The following is an 18,148-nucleotide window of genomic DNA, read 5'->3' on the forward strand; positions in this document are numbered from 1 at the left end:
TCCAAACAGAAAAGTAAAAGCACAAAATTCCTGGAAGGACACGTGGGGAATGTAGTCCTGATATTGGGGGGCCTTGAAAGCATGGTGTGAAACGCAAACGTCGTTAACGGAGTGTTCAGGAGATTTCACTGTTTCAAAAGGAAACACTTCTTTATTGAAAATCACAGTAAAAATGACATAGTACAGATTCAGAGAAAATGTGTCTTACAAATATAACAATAAAAATTAATATCTCTAATACCCAAATTGATTATACAAATCAATAGCAGCTCAGTAGAAAAATGGGCCAAAAGTATGAATATTAATTCTCTCACTTTTATGGAATAATGTTTAGAAAAGAAAACTTTAAAATTCACAGAGGGGGCCGGGCGCGGTGGCTCAAGCCTGTAATCCCAGCACTTTGGGAGGCCGAGACGGGCGGATCACAAGGTCAGGAGATCGAGACCATCCTGGCTAACACAGTGAAACCCCATCTCTACTAAAAAATACAAAAAGCTAGCCAGACGAGGTGGCGGGCGCCTGTAGTCCCAGCTACTCCTGAGGCTGAGGCAGGAGAATGGCATAAACCTGGGAGGCAGAGTTTGCAGTAAGCTGAGATGCGGCCAATGCACACCAGCGTGGCCGAAAGAGCGAGACTTTGCATCAAAAAGAAAAGAAAAAAAAAAAAAAAAAAAAAAAAAAAAAAAAAATTCACAAGGGGCTAAGTTTAGGGGAAGTTTGGGTTCATCCATATACGAGATTTTTCTCAATATAATATACTAACGTAGTAAATGACGTTGATTGCTTTTATATTTTAATTTCATTTTCCTAAATTGATCTAGATAGATTTTTTATCAAAATACCAGGAATACATATTAATCAAAATACCAAAATATCAAAATATTTTTTATTAGATAAATTGATTCTAAAATGTATACAAAGGGGCAAAGGAACTAGAATAGCTAAATGATAAAAGAAGAAGAAAGGAGGAAGCCACTCAATGTTAAGAGTTACTCAAAAGCTACCGTAACCAAGAGTGTCACCGTGGAGGGGGACACAGCAGCTCACGCGAGTAATCCTAGCACTTTGGGAGCCCGAGGAGGGAGGATCTCTTGAGGTTAGAGTTCTAGACCTGCCTGGGCAACATAGTGAGACCTCATTTCTAAAATTAAAAAAAAAAAAATTAATTATAATTAAAAAAATAGAAAATGAAAAAAGAGAGTGTCACCCCAGGGAAGAGAGAGAGTGCAGGTACAGGGGCGTGCAGGCCCCCAGGATCACGGTCACCTGGCCTCCCACAAGGGACCAAGAACCGTGAAAGCCGGAAGAGCCGCTTTCCCAACAAGCTGTGCTAGAGCAGACTCATGGGTTCAAAACCAGCCCTAGACCTACATGTTCATATGAAAATTAACTCAAATTGGGGCTGGGAGCAGTGGCTTATGCCTGTAAACCCTGCACTTTGGGAGGCCGAGGCTGGCAGATCACTTGAGGTCAGGAGTTTGAAATCAGCCTGGCTGACATGGTGAAACCCCATCTTTACTAAAAATACAAAAATTGGGCCAGGCATGGTGGCTCATGCCTGTAATCCCAGCACTTTGGAAGGCCGAGGCGGGCAGATCACGAGGTCAGGAGTTCGAAACCAGCCTGGCCACCATGGTGAAACCCTGTCTCTACGAAAAATGCAAAAGTCAGCCAGGCGTGGTGGCAGGCACCTGTAAACCCAGCTACTTGGGAGGCTGAGGCAGGAGAATCGCTTGAACCCAGGAGGCAGAGGTTGCAGTGAGCCAAGATTGTGCCACTGCACTCCAGCCTGGGCAACAGAGAAAGGCTTGTCTCAAAATAAATAAATAAACACATAAATAAATAAACAAACAAAAATTAGCCAGGCATGGTGGCAGGCACCTGTAATCCCAGCTACTTGGGAGGCTGAGACATGAGAATCGCTTAACCCTGAGGGCTGGAGGTCACAGTGAGCCAAGATCACACCACTGTATCAAAAAAAAAAAAAAAAAAAAAAAAAAAAAAAAAAAAAAAAAAAAAAAAAGAAAAGAAAAGAAAAATAAAATTAACTCAAACTGGATCAAAAACAATAACACTTTTAGAATAGAAAAAAGTGTCCAGGGCCTGGGGCTTGGCAAGGACTTCCTAGATATAACATCAAAAGCATGATTCATATATTTTTAAAATCAATGAATTAGATCTCATTGAAATTAAAAACTTTTATGCTGTGAAAGGTCCTGTTAGGATGGATGAAAAGATAAGCTGTGGGCTGGGAGAAAATATTTGCAAAACACGTGTCTGACAAAGGACTTGTGTCTAGAATATAAGAAGAACTCTCAAAACTCAACAAAACAGAGCCAAATAATCCAATGAAAGAAGGATCGTGGAGAGGAGGTGGAGATGGCAGATGACGGCACGACACGGCCTTCAACATGCATGGCCCCAGGGAAACGCACATTAGGACCGCGGCGCAGTGTCTCTCCATACCTATTAGAACAGCTAACGCAAAATACAAGAACAAGAGCAAACGCTGGCAGAGATTCAGAGAAACTTGACCACATTCACTGTGTGTGGAATGTCACACGGTGCATCCACCATGGAAAAGAGTTTGACAGTTTCTTAAAAAAATGAAACAGATTCTGACCATTTGACCCAGCAGTCACCCTCCTGGGCATTTGTCCCAGAGAAAGAAAGATTTATGGTCACACAAACACCTACACGCGATTGTTCACGGCAGCTCTATTTGTAATAGTCAAAGGCTTCAGAAGGTGAATGGTAAACACAGTGGTCCTTTCCGACCAAGGGAGGCTACTTATCAGTAAAAAGGAAAAAACTATTGACACAGGAAACAGCTTAGATGGTCTCAAGGGCATGTTCCTGAGTGAAGAGCCCATCTGAAAGGGTCCCACGCATTCCATTTACATCGCACTTGCAACATGACGGATTTATAGCCATAGGAAACAGGCCAGGGGGTGTGAGGAGGAAGGAACGGGAATGCGGGTAATGGGTCTCTGGGATGGGGCAGTCCCAGAGATGGCCATGGCAGTGGGACAGCTCTGTGTCCTGTTCCTGGTGGTGTGTACACAAATTCCCACACCCTACAACATGGCATAAAAAATCCAGATACACACATGGCAGCAAGGGCAGCTTCCTGGCTCAGACACACACTCCAGTTAGGGGAGACGAAGCCATTGGGAAAACTGGTTGAAGGGTGTATGGGAATCTCTGCACTAGCTTTCAGACTTCCTGTAAATCTGTAATGATTTCAAACTAAAATCCTTAAAAGAAATCAGGAGCTTGATAAAGAGAACATACATCGTATGCCACCTTTTGAATAAAAAAAATTAAGACATGCAGGTATTCCGTTATTGTTGCAAACAGAAACCACGGGAAGAAGGAGACAGAATTCATGGACTCCATGAGTGGAGAACAGAAAGTTTGATCTTCTGGGGTTACTTAATTATTTCACATTTTAAAATTATTTAAATTAAGTAAAAGCATACAGAACAAATAAATGGAACACAAGAAAACAAACAAATGGGCATTCTCTATGCATAAATATTTAGGAGTGCAGACCTGCAAGAGCCCCCTTGCACCGCAAATGGGCCCTGAGGTCCAGGACTGTAGGAGCAGAGTGGGGAGTCCGGCCAGCTGGAGGGACAGACAGCAGCACTCGCTGCCTGTGTCACCGCCCTCAGTGCTGCCCACAAGAGGGTGGCCCACTGGGTCCCACCACCCCAAACCCCAGTGCCAGAGCCAGGCCCAGCTCTGCCACCCCCTGCCACCCCGCGCGGCACCCAGGCCACGCTGGTGCAAGGCCGTGGCTGATCCGTTCTCAGAGGAAGCTGAGGAGGCAGCCCTGCCCTCGGTGTTTCCCAAGCCCCCTTATCCCAGCAGATTCCTCTCCGGGAAGATAAGCTCCCAGCTTAGCCAGGGCGGGTGGGAAGTCAGAGCTGCTTCCTTAATTGGCATTTTCCAGTTGAGAGCACATTCTCTACCTTTTTCACTTGGATCAGCTAATTGCCAAATGTTTTCATTTTTGAGAAGAAGTGAAATTGCAGAGATGTGGGATTTAGGGAAGGAATGCAAGGATCAATTCTGCCTAATTACGAAATGTCTCAGCGGTCACTGTGACGGGTCCCAGAGTCGGCCGTGTGGACCCCGGGGCCTCCCGGGCGGTGGGGCCCAGGGCTGTGATGCAGATGTTTACCTGATGTCGTGGCCTGAATCTGGTTTACATTGGAAATCAGACTGTTTACAGGCCAGCACATCTGCCTCTTCCTCTGGCTCTCCTTCATTTTGCTGTAATGTTCTGCAGGTCTCGCTGGGGTCTCTGTGGGAATATCTGTGACACAGAGTGAGCCAGGCCAGCCAGGGGCGGCCCCATCTGGGGACAGCAGCTCACGGCCTGGCCCCGGGTGGGCAGCCTGGCCCCGGGTTGGCGGTGGAGATGGGGGAGGGTCTGGGGCCCCTGGGCAAGTGGTGGGGTACACAGGCCATCAGCCCTGCTGCAGGGTTCCTGCGGAGCACAGGGAAACTTCTCCATCCCTGAAAACCATCGCGGGGACAGTGGAGTCATCAGGATGCTGGGACCCTGTGGTGTGTTCTGGAAGCAGAGGCTGGGCCTGGGCACGGGAACCTGTGATTGTCCCCGGATACCAAGAGGCCCACAGGGCCCCAAGTGCTCAGACCCCAGCTACAGATCGGGGCCCCAGTCGTGTGTCAGGGAAGGAGAGAAGCAGGGGCCACAGACGGGGTCCAGGAGGGCAGGGGGTCCAGGAGGGCAGAGGGTCCAGGAGGGCAGGAGGTCCAGGAGGACAGGGGGTCCAGGAGGGCAGGGGGTCCAGGAGGGCAGAGGGTCCAGGAGGGCAGAGGGTCCAGGAGGGTCTAGGACGGCAGGGGGTCCAGGAGGGCAGAGTCACAGCAGGATGGGTGCTCCCACTATAGGGGACTTCACCCCAGCAGCCCCTGCACTGCCCCTCTGACAGCCTCCACCTTTGACCCCCCAGACCAATGGGCTGCTGTGGTGGCTCTCAAGGCTGCGGCTGCCGGGGTCTGAGACCCTGCTGTTCTTTGTGGAGATACTGATGTCCTTCCCAGATCTCCCGGGCCCGCTCTCAGCCTCCAGGCTGACCAGGCTGCCTGGGCCTCCTAGGACGCAGCCCTGGGTTTCCTCCTCCAGGATACTGGATGGGAATCTGCAGCTGCCAACATCCACCTGCCGGCCTTCCCCTCTGCCCTGTCCCCTTGCTGCCATGGCCTCCTTGGTCCTCCCTGGAGAGGCAGAGAGCGGCTCCGTCCTCAGTTGCCTTCTGGGTCCATGGGAGCTTCTGACCTCTTCCCAGCAGGGGCCCTGGGGACTGCGTCCTGCCTGGTCCAGGCCTTCTTACCCTCACCTCCCTCTGGGCTCAGGGAGCTGGGGCCACACAGCCCAGAGAGCCTGGTCTACCCAGGACAGGCCACCCTCCTCCTGCTCCCAGGAGTGCCTACAGCCCTGTCAGTTTCCAAGGGTGTCTCCTTCAAGCAGCCTCGTCAGGCCGAGCCACCCCCAGTGTCCTCTCTTCTCCGGCAGCCACAATCCCTGCCCTTCCTCCCCACCTGCTCAGTCCTGCAAAGCCTCCCGCCAAGCCTGACACCTGGAGTTTCTGTCTCCCACACTCCAGGGGCCTCCTCCACATGTCGATGACCTCTGACCTCTGTTTCAGACCCAGAGCCTCTGGGTGCACCAGCATTGGGTCCCGATGGCACCAGAGTGTTCCAGGCCTGGGGCACCGCACTCACTGCAGACCTGGCCTGAGACTCAGCATCCGGGCAACCCCATGAGATCTGGTTTCTGAATGGCGTCGTCACCTGACTGGGCATACAGGCCACAGGCCCCGTGGTCCTTTGGGCACTGATCCCTCTCCCACCCCCAAATCCCACCTGAGAGCAGCCCATCAGGCAGGCCCCGTGTATTGGATGCCTCTAAGCATCAGCCTTGATGTTCCTCTAATTCTAGCTCTGGCGTCTTCTCCCTGGGACACCCTGCTGCTCCCTCTAGCTCTGCCCTCCATGGTGACTCCAGACATGCACGTTCAGCCTCTTCCCTCCGGGACCAAACTCCTCAGCTGCTCCCACTGCTCCCAACGTGCCATCCAGCTCCTCAGTCCAGTAGCAAAGACAGGCACAGAATGGCTCCCGAGCCCATCGCTCCGGTCCGGAGAAGGAGCCCTCCACCCTCCACACTCCATCCTCTGTCCCCTCGCCGGCCCCTCTGAGGAACCCCGGCCAGAGACACCAATGGCCACCAGTGACTTTCACCCGGTCCTGAACCACAGGACCAAGGAGGCTGCTCCGACAAGGGTCACTTCCAGACTCACTCCCCGTCAGCCACCGCCTCATGCCTGCCGTGGGCAGCATTGGAGGACTGGGGGTAGTCAGTCCGTCAGCCTAACGGGCTGGTCCTTCCTTCTTTCCTTCCTTCCTTCCTTCCCTCCTTCCTTTCTTCCTTCTTTCCTTCTTCCCTCTCTCCCCCGCTCCCTCCCCGCTCCCTCCACCCTCCCTCCATTCCTTCCTTTCTTCTTTACTTGCTTCTCTCCTCCCTCCCTCCCTTCCTTCTCTGCTCCCTCCCTCTCTCCCTCCTTCCCTCCTTCCTCCCTCTATCCTTTTCGCCCTTCCTTCTTCCCTCGCTTCCTTCCTACTTCCTTCCCTCCCTTCCTTCTTCCCTCGCTTCCTTCCTTCCTTCCTTCCTTCTCTGCTCCCTCCCTCCCTCCCTCTCTCCCTTCCTCCTCCCTCCTTCCCTCCCTCCTCCCTCCCCCCCTCCCTTCCTTCCTTCCTCTCTGTAGTCAAATGCGGGTACATGAGATTTCCCATCGTCGCCACGGGAAGTGCACAGTTCCGTGGCAGTGAGAACATGCCCATGGCTGTGCCGCTGTCACCACCATGTAGCTCCAGCACCTTTTCATCTGGCAAAACTGGAGCTCCGTCCTGACTAATCACTCACTCCCATCGGCCCCTCTCCCGGGCCCTGCTGACCACCATTCGGTCATCCTTCTCTTGACTCTGACTCCTCTGGGGGCCTTCCCTCTGTGGGGTCACCGCATTGGTCCTATTGTGAGTGGCTGGCTTCACTGGGCACGAGGGTGTGAAGGTTGGTGTGTTGCTGCTTGTGTCAGAGCACACTCCTTTTCCAGGCTCGGTAAGATCCCGATGTGTGTGTCTGCCCCGTTTCACATCCACTCACCTGCTGGCTGTTTCCACCTTTGGGCCATTGTGACTGCACGGCTATGAGCATGGGGGTCTGAGTTCATTCTGTGTGGCCATAAAACAACCTCTGAGATGGGGTAATTCATAAAGCTCACGGTTCTGTCAGCTGAGAAGTTCAATGGCATATGGCCTTTCTGCTTCTGCTGGAGGAGGTCAAAGGGGAAGCAGACACGGGAAGAGAGATAAAGCTCAGGGATGTGTTGGCTTCAGAACAAGCCCCACTCATGGGAACAAATCCATTCCCATGGGAACTCACCCCGTATCACAAGAGGAGAATCACTCCCAGCACCAGGCACTCCCCAGGGAGTCACTCCCACGCCCCGCACGTCTCCCTCCCCTCAGGCCCCATCTCCCTGCGCTGCCACCCTGGGGGTCCCGTTTCAACAAGAGTTTTGCTGGGAACAGAGGCACTAACTACATCCGGGCCGTGGCAAGGGCTGTGCAAGTGTTGGAGTCTCTGCTTTGATTTCTTTTGGGGCTAGACCTAGGACTGGAATGGCGGCTTCACAGGGTAATTTCCTGTTTACCTGTTTCTGGAAGGTGCACACTGAGCTGGCCAGAGCAGGCTTGTGTTTTCCTCTGTGCTCCTTCCTGCTTTCCAGGATGCAGATGAGATGGCAGGTGCCCCAGCAGCCCTCGTCAACCACAAGGCATGGCTTCCTCACCTTAGGTTCAGGGAGCACAGAGACTGAGGGCCGTGGACTCCTGGTGAGACGGTGGCGCCTCCATCGCAGGCCCGCAGACTCTGTATCCAGCCCTGCCAGAAAGGTGACAGAAATGAAAAGTCTGCCTTATGGAAGACACGAAGACAGGGTTATTCAGAATTTTTGGTTCTGTATGGTCTCCTTAGAAACATTTAAAAATGAAAATGACCCATGTTCGTGGTGAAAAGATGAGCCATGGCCTCCGGCCCAGCAGAGCCGAGAGCCACCGTGATTTGGGTTTGTTTCTCGTTCCTCTATTTTCCCACATAGGCACCGACGCTTTCCCTGACAGCATCATCATCATGCAGCCAGGGTGGCTGACCCGCGTCTTCCTCACCACGTGCAATGGTTTGAGTCAAGGGTTCTCACGGCCTCGAGCCACGTGGAGGCTGTGCCTTGTGTTTCCTGTGAGAACTCTTCAACCAGCGCCACTCTCAGCCTCCGCTCTCCAGCGCTTCTGTGGCTAGACCTGCATTCGGGGCTGTGGCTGCAAACACAGGAATAATTTATGGCTCTTGGGCCACTTTGCTGGGCTGCTTCCAGAAAAGTGGACCGCTCCCTGCAAACCAGCACTGCCCAGCATTCTCATCCCGCCAGGCTGACTGCGAGGCTGCTGTGGCGTTGCCACTTTGCTGGGAAAAGGCCTCTTATCTTTTATTTCCCTTGCATTTCTTTCAATTCTACCACTGACCATTTTTCACACATGCGGTCATCATTGTAGTTTGCCCCATTTTGTGAGGTTTGGTGTCTTCTTCATTTTAAAGCTTCCTGGGTTTTGAGGAGAGCATATTGTGTCATTGTATTGAACAGGTATTTTCCCCAGCTTGGATTTGTTTGGTCATTAGCTTGTTTGCTGCTATTTTACAATAGTTTGTTTTTCTTCATTACAAAAGGACTGTGCTGAGGGTCCCCCAGGCTCACCATGCTTCGGGGTGTGAGGCAGCAGGGGCAGGCAGGTGTCCTTCCTTCTTTGAAGGGTGGGTTGGGGCAGGACGGCAGACCGTGGGGTCACTGCTGAGGAGGGAAAGGACGGGATTAGGACTGTTCTCTTCCTGGCCTCAGGAGCTCCCCCAGCTCCTTCTTGTGGCTGCAGAAGAAACCTCCGGATTGTCACGGAGAGTGAGTTTGCCCGTGGAGCCTTTCCTGTCCGGCTCCCATAGAACAGGCTGTGAGGTCCCTGCACCGAGCAGCACGTGCCGGGCCAGGTCCCCACGACTTTTGGGAAAACCCAGGCCTGGGTTACAGGAAGCAAAGGTCTTTAGATGAAGGTTTTAAGAATGAAAATGAACCCGCAGAGTGGTAAAGTGAGTTGGAGCCTGGATGCCGTGGGGTAAGACAGCCACAGCCAGGCGGGAATCCCGCTCCTTCCTTTTTCCCTGTCCCCACCTGCCAGCTATGCCCTAGGGCAGGGAGCAGGGGCACACTCGGACCCCAACCCAGCGCCCACCCCCCTGCCTGCAGGCCTGCGAGGTCCCACAAGCCCTTGGCAAGCAGGGACGGCCCGGGGCCAGGTGTGGGCGAGGCTCAGGATTTCCTGGCACAGCTGACTTCATGTTATGGCCTGGCAGCCTTGGGTGGTGTCGGCAGACGCAGGAAACCACGGGCCCAGCACCCTGCCTGTCCCGGCTGTGGGTGCCAATGCTGAGTGAGTTCTGTGGCTGGTTACACAGGCAGCCCGGTGGGTGCAGGCCATCCCGGGGGATGACCTTGCACTGCCTGGTCCCCGGGGAGGGGAGGGTCTCTGTACTGGCCGCACTGTTTGCTGCGTGCTTTTTGTTTGCCAAGGGCTGCAATGTTTGCCGTCTGCCGCCGTGTTTGCTGCTGGGTGAAGAATCGCTGGCCCTGTGTTGTCACCTGGGCCCACCATGACAAGGTCCCCACCCCTGCTGTGGGACTCAGGGGCAAAGTACCCTGCTGTTCACGCTGCAAGTGACAAGGCCCTGGTCTCTGAACCAGGAGCCTCTGAGCCCTGCCCCACAGGGATTGAGCCCTGACTGGGAGCAACGTTCTATGGGGGGAGACAGCGGCTTCCTCACTTCCATATACAGCCAGATGCCATGGGCTGTGGGGAGTGCGTCAGGGTTGTGGGGAGTGGGACAGGGCTGTGGGGAGTGGGACAGGCTGTGGGGAGTGGGACAGGGTTGTGGGGAGTGCGTCAGGGCAGTGGAGAGTGGGACAGGCTGTGGGGAGTGGGACAGGCTGTGGGGAGTGGGACAGGGCAGTGGGGAGTGGGACAGGCTGTGGGGAGTGCCTCAGGGTTGTGGGGAGTGGGACAGGCTGTGGGGAGTGGGACAGGCTGTGGGGAGTGGGACAGGGCTGTGGGGAGTGCGGCGGGGCTGTGGGGAGTGTGGCGCGGCTGTGGGGAGTGTGGCGGGGCTGTGAGGGAGCGGATGGTCCTGTAGGGTATCCGGGGGTCTGTGCTCAGGCTGTGGGAGGTGGGGCTGGCAGGGGATCCTGGAGAAACACCTTTGGGGGCTCAGGTTTGGTGGAGCCCCCACTTCCACAGTGGCTCTGAGCGGGGCCTGGGTGGGTTTTCCTGGCAGCGGCCGAGGGTGGGTGGGCCTGGTAGGTGCTGGGCTGCTCAGAAGTCAGCCAGCTACATGTTGCCCACCTTGGCCTCCCCAACCCTCTGGAGGACCCCAGGCTTCTCAGGGCCCAGCTGTGCTCTGTCCCTGGCGCCCTTCCGTCCCCGGACACTGCTCACCCCTGGCAAGGGCTCTGCCCTGGAACACACCCTGCTGGACCCTCAGATCTGGTCCCAGCCCTTCCCATGTGACTGCCTGGGTGCTCCCAGATGACTGGGATGTGGGGAAGGATCAAAGAGCACTTTGGTTGTCTCTGTAACTCTTCTAGTGATTAGATAAGGGCTGGGTTTAAGGATTACTTCTGCAATGCAAATAGATGAAAGGAACAAGCTAAATAACAAACTCTTCCCATTCCCAGAAAAAAGTCAGCTCTGGCACCGTTCCACGTGCCCTGTCCAGCACATCCCCTGAGCACAGGCACAGGCCCCTGGACCAGGCGCGGACCCCTCCTCATGCTTTGCAGCCCCTCACAGCCGGCTCTGCGCCCCTGGGGCAGGACCGCTCCCTCTTCTTCTTCTTCTCTGTGTCACCTTCCCAGACTCTGCACACAGTCGGCACTACATAAATGGTGGCTGTGAAGAGGAGACAAGCAGCAGAGCAATGCCGCAGGGAACAAGAGGGGCGCTGTTGCCAAGGCCAGGGCCAGGGTATCTGTCCTGAGGCCTGAGCCCCACACGACCCAGGGCCCCTGAGCCCCATGGCCCATCTCACTGCTGGGGTCGAACCCCCAGAGCCTCTGCTGCCACTGCCTCAGGAGGTCAGGTTGGGGTGCAGAGTGGGAGGGATGGGCGTTTCCAGGGAACCCCTGTGTAGGTGGGATCCGGAGGGCTTGATATCCTCGAGCTACCAGCCAGCTCCACGCCTAGGACAGGCCTTACAGAGTTCAGGATCTGCCAGCTCCCAGGGGCAGCCTCAATGTCCAGAGTGGATGGGGGTTTCTGTGGGTTCACTTCTGCCCCCTGCTGGGATGCTTAGAAGAGGAGCTCAGGGACAGTGTGGCCAGACCTCGACCCAGACAGAAGACACTGTCTGAATGACTGGGGGAGCAGCAGAGACCTTCACAGAGGGACAGAGGCCCAGGAAGCAGCGGCCGCAGCTGTAAGCCTACGGCGAGAGCCACGGTCACAGAAGACCCACTTGGTGCCAGGCGTTTTGCCTTCACAGTGGCAGAGTCTCCCAGTGGCCCAGGAGAAAAGGAAATACGCATTCCATGCTGCGTGCCAGAAAAGAGAGGCTGAGGCCCAGAGGCTCAGGCCACCTCCCCAGGTTCACCTCATTTGGAACATCCCTTCCCATCCCAGGGTGCTGCTACAGTCTTCTAAGGGGACTTCCTCAGAGGCCATCAAATGCATTGAAAACTGTCTGACTCTGTTCCTCGACCCTAAGCTGCTGGAGGAGGGGCGTGGAAGCAGTTTCGCGGTGCACCTGTGTGTTCAGGTGAAGGTGGATGGAAACTGCTCATGGAGCTAAGCTGAAGCACCTGCTGGGCCCCAGGCAGGCAAGGCCCTGTGAGCAGGTGGGAAGCCAAAGCCGCCTCTCACCCCGGGGAGGGGCAGGGGCTGGAGTGACAGTGCAGGGTGAGATTTTGGCCAGGCACAACTCCATCCATCCCTGCATCCCCAGGAAGCCACAGACACCCAGGTCCTGAGAGCCTAGCTCTCAAGTGTCCCTCCTCCCTTGGGTGCCCCCGACCAAGCCAGCCCTAAGCATGCAGCTTTCAACTTTCCCGTGCACTCCCTTTCACTCTCCAGTGCTGAGGAGCAGGAAGGAGATGGCTCAGAGGTGTGAGCCCCTGTCCTGTTCTCAGAGGGCCACAGCTACTCACTACCTGCTACCAAGAGAGGGAAGGGTGGGAGCCGTTCTCAAACCAGCATCGGTGCATGCCATGAAATAGAAGTCGTACTTTATCAACTAGAAATGAGGGCTTGGTTTCAGGCATCTTCCCTAGAGGCCCCGGCTGAGCCGAGGCTGGGGTCTGGTTGCGTTGCTCTGATGGTGTGCACGGGCGGGCTAGGCACTTGCCCAGAAAGAGAAACCCACGGAACAAAACTTAAAGAATGTGTTGTTTAACTTTTAATTTTTAATTTAATTTTTGTTTTTTCAAAAGCATCAAAGTCATTGTGATTGGAAGGAATGCACACGTTGAGTCTGGGGTTCTGTCCCTGGGCGCCGAACCCGGCGCGGAACCAGCCGGGGACATGGCCCCCGGAGAGCCGCAGACCCCAGGGCTGGGGGAGCGCTCTTGGGAGGATCCCTCGCTCTCCGGGGCCGGCCGCCCCGCGGGGGTCTCCTGCCACCAGGTGGCGCCTCTCGGCCAGCCCAGGCCCAGGCCGCAGGGCCTGTTATTCCCATTGCAGTTCTACAGGTGAGAAAAGGAAGCTGGGAGTGCGTACATAGTAACTTGGAGAAAGTCGCAAGGGACGAAGGACCCTTCCCCGGACACAGGAAGCTTCTGGGGGATGGGGACAGGGACTCAGGTGCAGAGACAACCAGAGCTGCCACCGTGGGGACAGGGAAAGGGAGTCCACCCAGAGGCAGCAGAGGCAGGAGCTGCCCTCCCTTCGCCCTCCGTGGCCCTGAGCGAGGGGCTGCCACCACCCAGAGCCTGGGGACCAGGGGCCAGTGCCTGGGGATGGAGGCCATGGTCGAGACAGGCCAGGGAGGATGTGGCGGAGACAGAGGGAGGCCCAGGTCAGCTGGCACAGGGCAAGGAGCAGGGGAGCCGACCCCAGGGCCTTGCCCTTGTCACGCCTCCTCCCATGTTCCTGCTGGCCCCTTTCCTGCTCTGTGAGGTCAACACGCAGGGGAACGGTGCGGAAGGGAAGGGCTCCCCACGCCCAGGACTCTGCTCACTTGGGCCAGGGGTTAGGGGTGGTCATGGCACCAGGGCTGCTCTGAGCTACAGCCCCGAGGGGAGCCGGGCGATGCCTCCTCCGTGCCAGCCTGTGTCAGGGCCCCTAGGAGCCCCCAGGTCCCTGCCTCTGACCTCCGCAGAGCCCAGGAGGCGCCTCCCCGCCCTCGGCCGCAGGCTCGGAGCTCGCGGCCCCCAGGGGGCGCTCAAGGACTGCTCATCTGCGCTTCCGCCGCTCGCGGCTCGGCCCCGCCCGCTGCGCTCCTCCCGCCGCGCTCCCTGCTCCCTGCAGCCTTGGGCCGCACGGCCCGGAGGAGGAGGCGCTGCGCTGCGGGGAGGAAGAGAGACTAAAGGGGGAGACCGAGAACCCAGGGTCAGGAAGCCGAGAGCTAAAACGACAACCGTGGGTCAGCGGCCGGCAACTTCATTTCATGACCTCTGGCCTCCAAAGCCGCTCTGCAAAGTGGGCAGTGCTCCTCTCATTTTACAGATGAAGATACTGAGGGCCAGGGAGGCTGTGGACTGCCTGATGTCACACGACCGGTGGGGCGGCGGGCGGGTCTGTCCGCAGGCGATTGTCCTCCAGGCACCTGGCGGGGTAGAATTTGGAAGTGGCCCAGGTGGGTGTCCCTGGGTGTGGATGGAGTGACCCTGGAGCCACGTGGAGCCACGTTCAGACCCAGAGCTGAAGCAGGACAGTGACCAGTAGAGCAAGGCTGTGCACACCCCCATTGCAGAATTGAAAACGCTCCTCAAAATAAAACCACGTGTTTCACAAGAATGCACTGATTCCTCAGAACATCCGGACTCAGGGGATGGCAATGGGGGTTGTAGATGCAGCAACCACACAAGTGAGAAGGACCCTGCTCAGCGTGAGGCTCTGATGGTCTTGAATTCCTTTGCCACGCTTGGACAAGGGGCCTGCTTTGTGACATTGCTTTGGGCCCTGAAAATTCGGGAGCCGGTCCTAAGCCCAGGCCGCCATGGTTGCCAGGTATCCAGCATGTGCACAAAACACCTCCAGGTCGATGCTCTGCCCTGCCCTGCCCTGGAGACCCACCTCCAAGGACACGTCTCTCCTCCAGCAGCCGTGCTCACTGCCCTTCCTCCCCACCTGCTCAGTCTTGCAAAGCTTCCCGCCAAGCCTGGCACCTGGGGATTCTGTCTTCCACACTCCAGGTGCTTCCTCCACATGTTGGTGACCTCTGACCACTGTTTCAGACCCACAGCTCCTGGGTGCACCCAGCATTGGGTCCCGATGGCACCAGAGTGTTCCAGGCCTGGGGCACCACACTCACTGCAGACCTGGCCTGAGACTCAGCAGCCGGGCACCTCGTGAGATCTAGTTTCTGAATGGCATTGTCACCTGACTGGGCATACAAGCCACAGGCCCTGTGGTCTGTGGGTGGCCATTGTCCTGTGTGTGGAGTGGGGCACTGGGACCCTCCCACAGCTGTGACTTTCTCAGAGTTTCCATCCCTGTGTCCTCCTCTGTCAGCGAAGCCCAAAGGTGAGGGGCTCCTGAGCTGCCACATGGTGTTTCCTTTGTTTCTCTAACTCTGCTGGTCCATTGGAGTATGCCCTCAGTGCCTCACAGGGTGCTGACCGACAGCATCTCTAAGCCCTAAACCACTGAGCCTGGAGTCATCCAGTCCCAGGGAAATGACTCTGCAGGATCACGATTCCTGAGTCTGCACTCAGGGCCCCACTTTCCAATCAAGACAGCAGGATCCCAGGTATCCTGAGATCTATCCTGATCCTGAGTCCTGTCCTGATCCTGAGTCCTGTCTTGATCTTGGGTCCTGACCTGATCCTGACCTGAGTCCTGTCCTGATCCTGAGACGTGCCCTGATCCTGGGTCCTGCCTGATCCTGGGTCCTGCCCCGATCCTGAGTCCTGCCCTGATCCTGAGACCTGCCCTGATCCTGAGTCCTGTCCTGATCCTGGGTCCTGTCTTGATCCTGGATCCTACCCTGATCTGATCCTGAGACCTGCTCTGATGCTGAGTCCTGTTCTGATCCTGAGTCCTGTTCTGATCCTGAGTCCTATTCTGATTTTGAGTCCTATTTTGATCCTGGGTCCTGTCTTGATCCTGGGTCCTGCCCTGTTTCTGAGTTCTGTCCTGAGCCTGCCCTGATCCTGAGTCCTATTCTGATCCTGAATCCTTTCCTCATCCTGGGTCTTATGAGATCCTGGGTTTCATCTTGTTCTGCCCATGGGTGATGGCCCAGGATGGGATCACCTGCTCTAGGGTAACTCCATGCATGGTCTCCCTGTGCCTTCTGTAAACTGTCCCTGGGACTTTTGGAGTCAAGGCAGCATCAGTCAGCATCAGCATCAGCACAGGTGTGGGTTGAATAGGATCCCCTCATTCCTGTCCACCTGGAAACTCTGAATGTGACCTTATTTGGACACTGGGTCTTTGCAGATGTAATCAAGTTAAGATGAGGTTATACTGGAGTAGGGTGGGCCCTGATCCAATGTCTGGTGTCCCTGTAAGAGAAAGGAGGGGAGGAGGTGAGACACAGACACTCATTGGAGAAGCCCACTTGAGGATAGAGGCAGAGATGAAGGATGCAGCCACAAGTGAAGAATGTCTGGCCACCACCAGAAGCTGGAAGATGCAGAAAGAATCCTCCCCTGGAGCCTTCAGAGAGTGCGTCTCCCATGGAGAACTTGATATTGAACTTCTGTCTGCCTGAACTGCGAGGCATCAATGTCTGTGTTAAGGCTCCAGTTGGGGGCCATTGGTTATGGCAGCCCCAGGAAATGAACACTGGTAGCAAGGATGAGCACAGCATCAAAGCCAAGTCCCTGTTCCCGTTGCCCTCACTGACACAGAAGGACAGGGGTCTTGTCATTTTTCAGAGGACATGTGAGGAAAATCATGAACTAAAGAAAAAGTGCAAAACTATATACACCTGAGGTTGTTTTAAGGTATTTTAAGATAAAGCAAACAGTTTCCCTAAGGAAATGGCACAAACAGGAACCAGGAAATGACTGTGTGTCCAGCATCACTCCTGACCCTGGGCAGGCATATAAAGGGCCCAGGCTCAGGAAGCTCCACACCTGCACACCTCCCTCTCACCTGCTCCTCTACCTGCTCCACTCTCAACCCACCAGAACCATGGGCTGCTGTGGCTGCTCTGGAGGCTGTGGCTCCGGCTTTGGGGGCTGTGGCTCTGGCTGTGGGGGCTGTGACTCTGGCTGCTGTGTGCCTGTCTGCTGCTGCAAGCCAGTGTGCTACTGTGTGCCAGCCTGTTCCTGCTCCAGCTGTGGCTCCTGTGGGGGTTCCAAGGGGGCCTGTGGCTCCTGTGGGAGCAGCAAGAGGGGTTGTAGTTCTTGTGGGGGCTCCAAAGGGGGCTGTGGATCTTGTGGCTGCTCCCAGTCCAGCTGCTGCAAGCCCTGCTGCTCCTCAGGCTGTGGGTCATCCTGCTGCCAGTCCAGCTGCTGCAAGCCCTGCTGCTCCTCCTCAGGCTGTGGGTCATCCTGCTGCCAATCCAGTTGCTGTAAGCCCTGCTGCTCCTCAGGCTGTGGGTCATCCTGCTGCCAGTCCACCTGCTGCAAGCCCTGCTGTTCCCAGTCCAGCTGCTGTGTCCCCGTGTGCTGCCAGTGCAAGATCTGAGGCTCTGACTTTGGATCTCAGGTGAGTCCAGCATGTCCACGCTACCCAAGAAGTGACCAGCGCTGCTTTTCAGTCCTGTCTGTCCCACAGCTCTAGAAGTTGTATCTCCTGAATGTTGTGGAAGGTGATGACTCCAGGTTCTTGGCCTGTGCTGACTCCCTTTCCAGTCATTCTTCATGAGAACTCTCTTCCTCTCTCCTGATGCCCAGCACCCTCCCAGTTCCCAGAGCCCTGCAATCTCCTCCGACAAGCCCCTTGCCAGGTCCTGCTGGGACAGGGCCCTCCCTCTCCATGACTCCTCCTGTCCTCCTTCTCCAGAGCAGCGGCAGGTCGGGGAGGCGGTGGAGATCTGCCCCCAACCCCAAAAGGCTCCAAACCTTCCTCCCCAGGAGGTGGCCACTCTTGTGGCTTCTCTCTCAGTTAAGGTTCACCAGAACCTGAGACACTTTAAATAAACACATTTCCCACCCACAAGGCTTGCTCTCACTGCAGCTTTCAAAAAAATAAATAAATAAATTTTAGGTTCAGAGGAGCATGTGCAGGTCTGTTACGCAGGTAAACTCGTGTCCTGGTGGGTGTGTCGTACAGATTATTTCCTCACCCAGGCACTAAACCAAGTACCCATTAGTTATTTTTCCTGATCCTCTCCCTCCTCCCACCATCCACCCTCCGACCAGGCCCCTGTGTGTTGCACCCCTCTGTGTGTCCCTGTGTTGTCATCATTTTGCTCCCACTTGTAAGTATGTCCAGTATTTGGTTTTCTGTTCCTGAGTTAGTTTGCTAAGGATAATAGCCTCCAGTTCCATCCATGTTCCTGCCAACGACATGATCTCATTCTTTGTTATGGCTGCCTACTATTCCATGGTGTATATGTACCACATTTTCTTTATCCAGTCTACAGTTATGGGCATTTTGGTTGATTCCTTGTTTTTGCTACTGTGAATAGGGCTGTAATAAACACATGTGTGCATGTTCTTTATGATAGAATGATTTATGAATCCAGCAACACATCTAAAAGCTTATCCACCACAATCAAGTAAGCCTTACCCCTTGAATGCAAGGTTGGTTCAACCTACACAAATCAATAAATGTGATTCATTACATAAACGGAACTAAAGACAAAAGCCACATGATCATCTTAACACATGCAGAAAGGCTT

General features: G+C 55.2%; 2 protein-coding genes, 1 long non-coding RNA gene and 1 pseudogene across 4 annotated transcripts; 2 read left to right on the forward strand and 2 right to left on the reverse strand.

Annotated features, from left to right (window-relative positions):
* Nucleotides 1-3,763: 3,763 nt before the first annotated feature.
* LOC108531311 (formin-like protein 1) lies at nt 3,764-5,711 on the reverse strand (annotated as a pseudogene).
* Nucleotides 5,712-6,791: 1,080 nt separating this feature from the next.
* On the reverse strand, nt 6,792-8,940 carry LOC108531320 (uncharacterized). Its single transcript, XR_001886131.1, has 3 exons — nt 8,850-8,940; nt 7,752-8,415; nt 6,792-7,367 (listed from the first exon to the last, which is right to left on the reverse strand). It is a non-coding gene; the product is annotated as an uncharacterized LOC108531320 (long non-coding RNA).
* Nucleotides 8,941-9,526: 586 nt separating this feature from the next.
* On the forward strand, nt 9,527-15,168 carry LOC108531319 (translation initiation factor IF-2-like). Of its 2 annotated transcripts, none has more exons than XM_017874693.1 (2): nt 9,527-9,573; nt 10,872-15,168. In XM_017874693.1, the coding sequence occupies exon 2, from the start codon at nt 12,973-12,975 to the stop codon at nt 14,011-14,013; it is 1,041 nt and encodes a 346-aa protein (XP_017730182.1). In that variant the 5' UTR covers nt 9,527-9,573; nt 10,872-12,972; the 3' UTR covers nt 14,014-15,168. The 2 variants fall into 2 exon arrangements, with proteins under 2 accessions (XP_017730182.1, XP_017730183.1); XM_017874694.1 differs by lacking the exon at nt 9,527-9,573 and having other exon boundaries at nt 10,308-11,270; nt 11,815-15,168.
* A 1,108-nt stretch (nt 15,169-16,276) lies between these two features.
* On the forward strand, nt 16,277-17,752 carry LOC108531335 (keratin-associated protein 5-8-like). The gene has a single exon (XM_017874727.1). The coding sequence runs from the start codon at nt 16,492-16,494 to the stop codon at nt 16,987-16,989; it is 498 nt and encodes a 165-aa protein (XP_017730216.1). The 5' UTR covers nt 16,277-16,491; the 3' UTR covers nt 16,990-17,752.
* The last annotated feature ends 396 nt before the right edge of the window (nt 17,753-18,148 follow it).

Source organism: Rhinopithecus bieti, unplaced genomic scaffold, assembly GCF_001698545.2.
Source record: "Rhinopithecus bieti isolate Rb0 unplaced genomic scaffold, ASM169854v2 scaffold_9449, whole genome shotgun sequence".
Taxonomy (NCBI): domain Eukaryota; kingdom Metazoa; phylum Chordata; class Mammalia; order Primates; family Cercopithecidae; genus Rhinopithecus; species Rhinopithecus bieti.

Excerpts from the sequence above, each read along its gene's own strand:
- LOC108531319 (XM_017874693.1), top strand. The coding sequence starts at position 12,973 with ATGGGGACAGGGACTCAGGTGCAGAGACAACCAGAGCTGCCACCGTGG.
- LOC108531335 (XM_017874727.1), top strand. The coding sequence starts at position 16,492 with ATGGGCTGCTGTGGCTGCTCTGGAGGCTGTGGCTCCGGCTTTGGGGGC.